This window comes from Rhinatrema bivittatum, chromosome 6 (genome assembly GCF_901001135.1).
Source record: "Rhinatrema bivittatum chromosome 6, aRhiBiv1.1, whole genome shotgun sequence".
In the NCBI taxonomy this organism is placed as follows: domain Eukaryota; kingdom Metazoa; phylum Chordata; class Amphibia; order Gymnophiona; family Rhinatrematidae; genus Rhinatrema; species Rhinatrema bivittatum.
In genome coordinates, this window is record NC_042620.1 from 8,363,910 (window position 1) to 8,376,588 (window position 12,679).

The 12,679-nt window shown below is 45.3% G+C and overlaps 1 protein-coding gene across 1 annotated transcript in view; it reads left to right on the forward strand.

The window, feature by feature from the left end:
- RETREG2 (reticulophagy regulator family member 2) overlaps positions 1-12,679 on the forward strand; it is a 106,811-nt gene that overhangs the window by 11,807 nt on the left and 82,325 nt on the right. Inside the window, exon 2 of the mRNA XM_029605014.1 lies at positions 1,320-1,426. Coding sequence (XP_029460874.1) covers positions 1,320-1,426 — 107 coding nt within the window. The remainder of the gene's footprint in view (positions 1-1,319; positions 1,427-12,679) is intronic.

The following is a 12,679-nucleotide window of genomic DNA, read 5'->3' on the forward strand; positions in this document are numbered from 1 at the left end:
TGTATTCACCATGTGCTGGAGGTGACCCGGGATGGGATGTGTGTGTGTATTCACCATGTGCTGGAGGTGACCCGGGATGGGATGTGTGTGTGAGGTGACCCGGGATGGGAGGGGTGTGTGTGTGTGTATTCACCATGTGCTGGAGGTGACCCGGGATGGGATGTGTGTGTGTGTGTGTGTATTCACCATGTGCTGGAGGTGACCCGGGATGGGATGTGTGTGTGTGTGTGTGTGTGTGTGTGTGTATTCACCATGTGCTGGAGGTGACCCAGGATGGGATGTGTGTGTGAGGTGACATGGGATGGGATGGGGATGTGTGTATTCACCATGTGCTGGAGGTGACCTGGGATGGGATGTGTGTGTGTGTGTGTGTATTCACCATGTGCTGGAGGTGACCCGGGATGGGATGTGTGTGTGAGGTGACCCGGGATGGGAGGTGTGTGTGTGTGTATTCACCATGTGCTGGAGGTGACCCGGGATGGGAGGTGTGTGTGTGTGTGTGTGTGTATTCACCATGGGCTGGAGGTGACCCGGGATGGGATGTGTGTGTGTGTGTGTATTCACCATGTGCTGGAGGTGACCCGGGATGGGATGTGTGTGTGTGTGTGTGTGTGTATTCACCATGTGCTGGAGGTGACCCGGGATGGGATGTGTGTGTGTGTATTCACCATGTGCTGGAGGTGACCCGGGATGGGATGTGTGTGTGTGTGTATTCACCATGTGCTGGAGGTGACCCGGGATGGGATGTGTGTGTGTGTATTCACCATGTGCTGGAGGTGACATGGGATGTGTGTATTCACCATGTGCTGGAGGTGACCCGGGATGGGATGTGTGTGTGTGTGTATTCACCATGTGCTGGAGGTGATCCGGGATGGGGTGTGTGTGTGTGTGTGTGTGTATTCACCATGTGCTGGAGGTTACCCGGGATGGGGTGTGTGTGTGTATTCACCATGTGCTGGAGGTTACCCGGGATGGGGTGTGTGTGTGTATTCACCATGTGCTGGAGGTGACCCGGGATGGGGTGTGTGTGTGTATTCACCATGTGCTGGAGGTGACCCGGGATGGGATGTGATGTGTGTGTGTGTATTCACCATGTGCTGGAGGTGACCCGGGATGGGATGTGTGTGTGTGTATTCACCATGTGCTGGAGGTGACATGGGATGGGATGTGTGTATTCACCATGTGCTAGTATTGCATTTTGTACTGTACCTGTGCATGTGTGTGGTTGCTCGCGCTTGCCCTGATGAAGTTTACTGCACGTTTATTTGTACACAGTTCATGTTCACCTGCAGCTGAAATTGCTTGCTCCTTCTTTTCAGGTTGATCTCTTCCACATCCTTGCGTCCCCTCTTCCTGCTCAGTGTCTCCCTTTTGGGGCTGCTTGTGATGGAGAGATGGAAGTCTCACTTCCAGGTGAATCTGACAGGTAAAGGAAGTGGTTAAAGTTTTTAGTTCTATAGATATAGTCAGATGTACATTATACACTCATTATAAAATATGAGACAGGCAGACATTACATTCTAAAACAATGCATAAAAAACAAATGCTTATCTTTAAAAACCATAAGCCGAAGGACAAATAAAACGTGGCAGAAAAATTCTCTATTTAAAAAGCTGCTGAAAGAGCCAGGGTTGTTTAATACCATTTCTGTACATCCTATCACGCCTTACGATTCTCATCCGCATCCAGCACTAATAACTTCTTCATCAAGGGTCAGTGGTAAGAGAACAGACAGCGGGAATGCACTTCCCGGCAGTGGGGCAGGTAACATTCTGGCCAGCAGCTCTTTACCCTGTGCACAATGCAGGGTGCAAGCTTACCTGACAATTTCCTTTCCTTACTCCTGGGATTTCCCCTTCCACAGCTGCTGGAGAGACAGAGGACTCATTAGGAGTCAGCAGTCGGGAAAAGGATCTGGGTGTCATTGTTGATAATGCATTGAAATCATGTGCTTAGTGTGCAGAAGCTGCTAAATAAACAAACAGAATACTAGGGATTACTAGGAAAGGAACGGAGAATAAAACATAAAATATCATAATGTCTCTGTATCACTCCATGGTGCATCCTCATCTTGTGTTCATATATCATACACAAACAGAATGCTGAGGATTATTAGGAAAGGAATGGAGAATAAAACATAAAATATCATAATGTCTCTGTATCACTTCATGGTGCATCCTCATCTTGTGTTCATATATCATACACAAACAGAATGCTGGGGATTATTAGGAAAGGAACGGAGAATAAAACATAAAATATCATAATGTCTCTGTATCACTCCATGGTGCATCCTCATCTTGTGTTCATATATCATACACAAACAGAATGCTGGGGATTATTAGGAAAGGAATGGAGAATAAAACAGAGAATATCATAATGCCTCTGTATCCCTTCATGGTGCACCCTCATCTTGTGTTCATATATCATACACAAACAGAATGCTGGGGATTATTAGGAAAGGAATGGAGAATAAAACAGAGAATATCATAATGTCTCTGTATCACTCCATGGTGCATCCTCATCTTGTGTTCATATATCATACACAAACAGAATGCTGGGGATTATTAGGAAAGGAATGGAGAATGAAACAGAGAATATCATAATGTCTCTGTATCACTCCATGGTGCACCCTCATCTTGTGTTCATATATCGTACACAAACAGAATGCTGGGGATTATTAGGAAAGGAACGGAGAATAAAACAGAGAATATCCTAATGTCTCTGTATCACTCCATGGTGCATCCTCATCTTGTGTTCATATATCATACACTAACAGAATGCTGGGGATTATTAGGAAAGGAATGGAGAATAAAACAGAGAATATCATAATGCCTCTGTATCACTCCATGGTGCATCCTCATCTTGTGTTCATATATCATACACAAACAGAATGCTGGGGATTATTAGGAAAGGAATGGAGAATAAAACAGAGAATATCATAATGCCTCTGTATCCCTCCATGGTGCACCCTCATCTTGTGTTCATATATCATACACAAACAGAATGCTGGGGATTATTAGGAAAGGAACGGAGAATAAAACATAAAATATCATAATGTCTCTGTATCACTCCATGGTGCATCCTCATCTTGTGTTCATATATCATACACAAACAGAATGCTGGGGATTATTAGGAAAGGAATGGAGAATAAAAAAGAGAATATCATAATGTCTCTGTATCACTCCATGGTGTGACCTCATCTTGTGTTCATATATCATACACAAACAGAATGCTGGGGATTATTAGGAAAGGAATGGAGAATAAAACAGAGAATATCATAATGCCTCTGTATCACTCCATGGTGCATCCTCATCTTGTGTTCATATATCATACACAAACAGAATGCTGGGGATTATTAGGAAAGGAATGGAGAATAAAACAGAGAATATCATAATGCCTCTGTATCCCTCCATGGTGCACCCTCATCTTGTGTTCATATATCATACACAAACAGAATGCTGGGGATTATTAGGAAAGGAACGGAGAATAAAACATAAAATATCATAATGTCTCTGTATCACTCCATGGTGCATCCTCATCTTGTGTTCATATATCATACACAAACAGAATGCTGGGGATTACTAGGAAAGGAACGGAGAATAAAACATAAAATATCATAATGTCTCTGTATCACTCCATGGTACATCCTCATCTTGTGTTCATATATCATACACAAACAGAATGCTGGGGATTATTAGGAAAGGAATGGAGAATAAAACAGAGAATATCATAATGCCTCTGTATCCCTCCATGGTGCACCCTCATCTTGTGTTCATATATCATACACAAACAGAATGCTGGGGATTATTAGGAAAGGAATGGAGAATAAAACAGAGAATATCATAATGCCTCTGTATCACTCCATGGTGCATCCTCATCTTGTGTTCATATATCATACACAAACAGAATGCTGGGGATTATTAGGAAAGGAATGGAGAATAAAACAGAGAATATCATAATGTCTCTGTATCACTCCATGGTGCATCCTCATCTTGTGTTCATATATCATACACAAACAGAATGCTGGGGATTATTAGGAAAGGAATGGAGAATAAAACAGAGAATATCATAATGTCTCTGTATCACTCCATGGTGCATCCTCATCTTGTGTTCATATATCATACACAAACAGAATGCTGGGGATTATTAGGAAAGGAATGGAGAATGAAACAGAGAATATCATAATGTCTCTGTATCACTCCATGGTGCGTCCTCATCTTGTGTTCATATATCATACACAAACAGAATGCTGGGGATTATTAGGAAAGGAATGGAGAATAAAACAGAGAATATCATAATGTCTCTGTATCACTCCATGGTGCATCCTCATCTTGTGTTCATATATCATACACAAACAGAATGCTGGGGATTATTAGGAAAGGAATGGAGAATGAAACAGAGAATATCATAATGTCTCTGTATCACTCCATGGTGCGTCCTCATCTTGTGTTCATATATCATACACAAACAGAATGCTGGGGATTATTAGGAAAGGAATGGAGAATAAAACAGAGAATATCATAATGTCTCTGTATCACTCCATGGTGCACCCTCATCTTCTGTTCATATATCATACACAAACAGAATGCTGGGGATTATTAGGAAAGGAATGGAGAATAAAACAGAGAATATCATAATGTCTCTGTATCACTCCATGGTGCAACCTCATCTTGAGTATTGTGTGCAGTTCTGGTCACCACATCTCAAAAAAGATAGAGCAGAAATAGAAAAGGTACAGAGAAGGGCGACCAAAATGATAAAGGGGATGGAACAGCTTCCCTATGAGGAAAGGCTGAAGAGGTTAGGACTCTTCAGCCTGGAGAAGAGACGGCTGAGGGGGGATATGATAGAGGTCTATAAAATGAGTGGAATGAAACGAGGAAACGTTAATCAGTTGTTTACTATTTGAAAGAGTACAACAACCAGAGGGCGCACAATAACATTACTAGGTGATATAAGAGAAAATTATTTTTTTACTCAACATATAATTAAACTCTGGGATTCACTGCCAGAGACTGTGGTGAAAGCTTAATGTAACTGTGTTTAGAAAAGGTTTGGACAAGTTCCTGGAGAAAAAGTCCATTAACCATTCTTAAGGTGGAATTGCAGAAATTCACTGCTTGTTCTTGGGATAAGCAGCTTGGAATCTCTCTACCCCTTGGGATCCCGCCAGGTATTTGGGACCTGGATTGGCCACTGTTGGAAACAGGATACTGGGCTTGTTGAATCTTTGATCTGACCCAGTATGGCAGATCTTATGTACACACCTTTTCCCCTGGGATATCCCATCCAGCCAGTAACCTTCTGTCAGAGCAAGAAAGGGGCAACCACCCTTCTCAGACTGAAGTAACAAAAACCAAGGATGCAAAAGTGAGAGGAAGAGAGTGCTGCTCTGAGGACACTCACGCCAAAGTCTGATCATCCAGTCCCTTACGTTTAGTAAAGAAATGCAGGGAGGACCCGGTGGCCGCTTGGAAAATGTCTTCTGGGGCCACCAACAATGGCTGGTGCCTGCTTCACCCCTAAGTGAGTAGCCTGAAGAGATTCCTTCTTTAATCCATCGGGCTATTATAGACTTGGAAGCTGCTTCTCCCTTTTAAAGGCAGAAAGGGATACCACCTGATTCAAGTGAAAAGTGGACATCACTTTGGGCCAAAATGGAAGGGACAGTTCGGAAGGTGACACAGTCAGGTGTAAAAAGCAAGTAAGGGTCCCTGCAAGACAGAGCTTATATTTATTTATTTTCCACATTTTATGTACCGCTCACCCTGTACTAGACTGTTCAGACTGGTGTACAAAAATACACGTCAACAAGTTAAAACAGATTTCACAATAAAAATAATAAAACTAAATAAACTATCATAAATCTGTGTGACCACACAACAGATCAAAGGACTTTGACCACCCACCATTGTCAGTAACATCAACGATCCATGCTGGGGGAATATAACCATCCTTTTTACTGTCTTTCTGAAGGTTACATAAGTTACCTCTAACCTGATAGATATCTCCGAGATATGCCTAGCAGAACAGATGCCCGCCAAAAAGGCTGCCTTTAAGGGAAGATCCTTTTGTGATGATTGTCTTCACTGGCTCAAGTAGGGGCTGTTGGGGCCCTGAGAACCAAATTAAGGTGTCCCATTCCAGGACCAAAAGCCTAAAAGGAGACCTGATATGCTTAGCCCCTTAAGAAAATGGATTATGTCTGGGAGCACCACTACCAGCAAGCCCTTGATTGGTCCTCTGTAGCAGGATATCCATGCCCTCAAAGAGCTCAGAAATAAACCTTTATCAAGTCCTTTTTGGATAAAATCCAAAATGCAAGCAATGTCTGCTTCCCAGGGGAGACAATCCGAATTCGGCAGAAATTGTTCTACAAGTGCCAGATGCAGATATACATTAGGAAAGTAGATGTCTTTTGTGCTTTCAGCATGGTCAAGATGACTATGGGGGAGTAGCCCTTCCTATATAGGTGGGCCCTTTCAAGGGCCAAAATGGAGATGGGTCTTCCATTGGAATTGGGTCCTGCCATAATAACCCGTGTGCTCTGGGAAGATGTAAGGGGGTTTCAGCCAGTAGCCTTATCAGATCTACATATCATGATCGTCTCAGTCAATCCAGAGCCATCAATTATGGAAGGATGATCTTCTAGTCTCTTTAGTGTCTTTTCTTATTTGGGGCCAGGATGAGAACACACATAGGAGGCATTATCAGGGGGGTCTATTCCGCTGTTACCTGCTTCTTTCGTTTGCTTGAATTGCTATTAAGTCCATTGCCAGCTGCCCTCATTAGTCTTTTTGTCATCTGAAATGCTTCCCTACTGAGTTCCCATTCTGAGATCTATCCTGTTTCTGCTGAAAGCTTGAACATTCATGATTCCCACAATGTGGATAGGAGACGCAGATTTAGTTGTGCCCACTTGAATTGCAGAGGTGATATGATACAGACTTTCAGATACTTGAAAGGTTTTAATGATCCAAAGACAACGACAAACCTGTTCCGTAGGAAAAAAATCAGCAGAACCAGGGGTCACGATTTGAAGCTCCAGGGAGGAAGATTCAGAACCAATGTCAGGAAGTATTTCTTCACGGAGAGGGTGGTGGACGCCTGGAATGCCCTTCCGGAGGATGTGGTGAAGACCAGAACTGTGAAGGACTTCAAAGGGGCGTGGGATAAACACTGTGGATCCATAAAGTCAAGAGGCCGCCAATGAAGAGTGGGTGACTCACCAGAATGACAGCTACTGCCTGGAGACAATACCCTTATTCAATAAACATACACATGCTTACTGTGACTCCAACATCGCTCTAAGCTTCAACAGCAAGAGGAAATGTGGAAAAATGGATTTACACTCACAAAGAGGGGAGTAGCTGGCTTGTTACGGCGGTTACTACCCCAAACCAAATAAGCCTGATACTTCACCTTCAATGCATATACAGCATAGTTCTCTGCTTCAACGACAGGGGAGAAGAAAAAAGGGTTCGCACTCACAAAGCGGGGAGTAGCTGGCTTGTTACGGCAGTTACTACCCCAAACCAAATAAGCCTGATACTTCACTTTCGATGCATATCCAGCATGGCTCTCTGCTTCAACGGCATGGGAGAAGACTGATACATCACGCATTTCCAGCATAGCTCCCTGCTTCAACAGCAGGGGAGAAGAAAAACAACCAATAAGGACTGTATAACATAGTCTGGGTAAAACAAATAAGCATGGGTGTAGCTTGCTTATTGCGGCGGTTACTACCCCTACTACCCCTAACTAATCAAGCTAGATATTTCAATGGTGGGGGAGGAAGGTAAATAGAACCAAGAGCTAAGAGAAACAGATAAGTATGAGAGAAAAAATGTGTGAAGCTTGCTGGGCAGACTGGATGGGCCGTTTGGTCTTCTTCTGCCATCATTTCTATGTTTCTATGTTTCTATGTTTCTGTTTACAGCATCTGGCTACGGGTGTCCCTTTCTTTGTTAATTTATGCTACCTCTGTGGAATTGTCTATAGGATTCTGATCACCCTCCCTTTTATTAGGGCTAGAAAGAAAAGTAGGCTCATCTGATGGCCCTTGTTTGTAATCTGTTTATCGACCATGTCCATTCTCTTTTTGACCATTACGCTGCACCACTTGACCCTGGCAATGGGCTCTCCAGCCTGAGTGTGCTGGTGTCTGTTATGGTGACTCAGGATGGAGGCTGTAGATCCGTGCCCTTCAGCAAGTTGGAGAGCTCCAACCACCATCTTAGGCTCCTACTGTTGGGAATAGGGAGAGGTGAGATAATCTTGACTCTAGAGCCCATCAGGACAGGAGGGATCATTGCAGTGGGCGCATTTGAGCTCTGGCCCGTGAGACTTGATCTGGCTTGGCTGTCAACCCTAGGAGATGAAGATAATCCCAAATTCTGGGTGCCTCTTGAGTCTGAAAACTTTGTTCCTGGGCTACTAGTTTGGTTATCATCTTTGGAGTAAGGGTAATGCATCTCTCTAGTGTATTGAAGAGGGCCCTAAAAACTCTAGGGTTTGAGTAGGGTACAAACTGCTTTTTGTGTAATTCACTAGCCGTCCTAGTTGCTCCATCAACTGAAGCACTGAATTTGAAGCTTGTTGGCTTTCCTGGAAGGACATGGCTCTGATAAGCCAGTTGTCTAGGTAGTGGTGAACCAATATTCCCTTTTTGTTCAGTGCAGCTGCCACCACCATCTCACCTTAGTGAATATTCTTGGGGCGGTTGCAAGATCAAAGGGAAGGGCTTGGAATTGAAAATGTTTGTATAGGACGTAGAATTAAAGCAGATTTTGTAGGAATCTGTATCTAGATATAAAAATAGGCTTCTGCCAAATCAAGGTATGCTAGGAATTTTATTCTTATGGACATAATGTCAGAGTGGAATGTCTCCATTCAAAAGTGTGGAACATGGAGATACTTGTTGACCCCTTTCAGATCTAGAATGGAGTAAAAGGAACTATCTTTGGTACCACGAAATAGACTGAATATGTGCCTTGTCTCTTTTCATCTAATCAAACCGGGAATTATAGCTTGAAGATCCTGTAGTCTTGGCAATGTGGCCCTTATTGCCTCTCTTGGCCAGAGAGGAACAGTGGAAAGCCATAAAGGCTTCAGGGACCGGGGTCCATCAGTTCTAAGGAATATACCCTTCGAATAATATCTAAGACCCACTAGTCTGACATGATGCGGGTCCATTCCATGTAGAATTGCCGAAGGCATCCAGGTACAGGAACTATCACAGGACAGACTCACTAAATATCTTTTACCGGCCTTTCTTCTTTCCAGCTTGTTGCAAGCTTCCAAGTTCTCTCCCCCTGTTGATTGTAACTTTGACTTATTCCTACTTATTGTTATCTTTCATTTATGTGAATTTGTTACTCTAGTTTTTTCCCTTTGTTAAACTGTAAACCGATCCGATATGGTAATTTACTATGAAGGTCGGTATAAAAAACTGTTAAATAAATAAATAAATATCGTTCGAGTGGACACCCAGAGCCTGCATCTGTGGAGGAATCACCCTTGGCTTTTCTTGCTCTGCAAAAGGAATGGGCCGTAGCTTTACTGGTTTGCATGTATTTGCTTGTTTTAAATTTTCGGTACTCTCTGTTATGATTGATTCAGAACAACGGTATATAAATACAATAAATAAATACTCACTAATGGGCAGACATGTTGGGCCTCGTGTGCTTGATTGACCTCTGAGGCTTGGATTCTCCTAAGTCTTTGACTAGTTTGTCCAACTTTTCTCTGGAAAGCAGGCCTCTTTTAAAGGGCAGCTTGCAAAGGCGAGTCTTGGGATATGGCTTTGCCACTCAGTTACAGAACCAGAGAAGCCTCCTGAGCATCACCCCTGTTGCCATCCTAATGAACTCATACAAAATGGCTAAAAAGGCCATGCTGGGCTCTATGCTTGCTGTGTCTTTGCACTCTGGGAGTTGCCGGGTCCAATGCACCGCTGCCCACACTACGTAGCCTTGGCAAAGAGCGGCTTGCAGGGACATGGCGTTAGTGGGAAAGGCTTATTTTAGAACAGCCTCAATCTTCCTTTAAGGCTCTCCTGCTTTGACTGGGATAGTTATTTTGTGGGTAGCTGCTGATACTAGGTCATCCACCCCAAGAATCCTCAGAAGGTTATTCTTCACGTGGGAAGGTATAGATTTCACTTATATTTACCTCCCTTCAAACCCTCCTGGGGGGAGTCCCATTCAGTTAGTGCCATGCTTTTCAAAGCTGAGTGCAAAGGAAAGGCTTTCGGGGCTTCTGGATTCCTTGCAGGATCGGTTTCCCTGCCATCTGGTCCACCCCCTTGGACCCCAAAATTTTAAGAGTGGCCATCAGATTGGAAACCAGTGCCAACAGTTCTCTGTGAAATAACCTCATTGGCGTGGACTCATTGTCCTCAGAGGATCAGCCCCCCTCTTCTGGAGAATTCAAGGGGATAGAGTGATCAGATTCTTCCCTGGATGTGGAGCCTTCCAGTGATTCCTGTAGAAGAGTGTGGGAGGAGGAACTTCAGGTCTTTATGGTGGCTCTAGGCCACTTTTTTTTGGGGGGGGGGAGGGTTCTGCAATCAGTAACAACTCTTGATGCAGCTCTGAAGAGAGCTGTGTTAGGTGGAGTGCTACAGGGATTGGTTTTGGGACTGGCTCTATTCAATAACTTTGAGCGACATTGTGGAAGGGATAGAAGGTAAAGTTTGTCTATTTGTGGTCAAGGTCATCATGCAAGGTCATCATTGCTCTCTGCTTCAATGATGGGGGAAAAGATCATCATGCAAAGGTCATCATGCAAGGTCATCATTGCTCTCTGCTTCAATGATGGGGGAAAAGGTCATCATGCAAGGTCATCATTGCTCTCTGCTTCAATGATGGGGGAAAAGGTCATCATGCAAGGTCGTCATTGCTCTCTGCTTCAATGATGCGGGAAAAGATGAAAAGGAATTGGATTCAGACGGCAGACAAGGACATTGAATGTTATGGTCTGGGAAAACAAGCATAGGGGTGCCTTGCTGATGTGGCTGTTGTTACCCTTAACCATAAAACCCGAAACTCTTGATGCAGCTCCAGCATTGTTCTCTGCTTCAACGGCAGGAGGTAACGGAGAATTGGACTCAAACAGCAACCAAGAAGGGCCCTGGCTTTGACGGTCTGAGAAACTGAAAAGCGCATGGCGTGGCAGAGACTTCCATAAGCTTGCTGGGCGGACTGGCTGGACCGTTGGTCCTTTTCTGCCGTCGTTTCTATGTAAGCAGCATGAGAAGGTCCGGGCAAGGAGCCGCTGGCCCCCAACGGGTTTTTGCTTAGCGCAGGAATCATAAGGAGTACGGATTCTAGAGACAGTGCCCCTAGTGCTGCAGCAGGGCCCCCGCCCCCCCCCTTGGGAGTCACGTGGGGCTGTATCCACAAGGTCTTATTGCCCTGCGTCTCCTGAAGAGGAGCTGGAGGCTTCCTGATTGAGAAAACGCCTAACTCTGGCGCTGCTCCTAAAGATGTTCCCAAAGCGGGCTCCCCGGGAAGTGCAAGCTCCTCCTGGGGCGGCAGCCGTGTTCGCTGTCGTTACCCGGGACAGAGGGAGCCTGCTGCAGGCAGCCACTCTCCCCCTTCTTCATCTCCTCTGGGCGGGGCAACAAGCTGAACACAGAGAGCTCTGCAGAGCAAGTTAAATTGGGGCAGTGAGTTCAGAGAGAGATTTTTAACTATTACCCGCCACCAAAAGGCAGACTGGGCAGCGGTGCCTGGAGCTGAAACCATGCAGCACTTCCTCTCTCCTACCCCTCCCCCTCCCCACCGTCAGACATTTTATACCCTGGAAACAAGGCAGCGGGGGGAGAAGTCCTGCTGCTTGTCTCGGCTCCCCCTTCTTTCTCGGAGAGATGGGAAGGCCCTACCAGGGCTCCTCTACCAGACCCTTAGGGGCTTCTAGGACCAAGGCCCCAGGGGAAACGCGTTTTTATTCACTTCCGCTGGGGAGAAGCTGTACCCTAAGGACTGTCGCCCCCGGCAGCCAGGGAGCCGATCAGAAACTATCCTCACGAGTCTGCAACTGCTGGAAACAGTCTGGTGCCAGCCTCCTCAGGGCAGGCGGTGCCCCACCAGTCTCTCCCAAATTTTAGAACAAAGGGAGAGACGGGACAGAGAACCCGTCATGCTGGACCAGCTCCCTCCATATAGAAGTGCAGGATAAGGGAGGTCAGTGTGGTGCGGGCAGCTGGCTGAGTTACTTTCCTTGCCTGCCACCACATAACGGCTGCCAGAGCTCTTCCACCGCTGCTGCTCCTGACACTCGGAGTAAGTCGCACCCAGAGCGTGCTCTCCCCATCTCACGCAGCTTGTGGATAGCTCAGAGGTGAAGTGATGCGGTCTGCACTGTGTGTGCTGGACAGAGTGGAGCCCAGCTGTTTATGCCTTGCATGCTGTCCACTAATCACAACATTTCGGGCCTCATCCTGCAGCTAGAAGAGGTATTTGTTCTTAGAAAGGGGCTCCTACTCGTGTCTCTTGTTGCTGCAAGGTGCTGAGTTTCTGTGGCACGCTTGATCAGGTGAGAAGGCACACCGGTCGGGAAACAGTGGTCTATTGGAAACTGCCCGAGCGCACATAATGTCACAGGGCAAAAGGTGTTCTGTCTCCAGCAGCTGTGCAGAGAGAAATCCCATGAGTAAGGACTGGTCTAGCAGGAA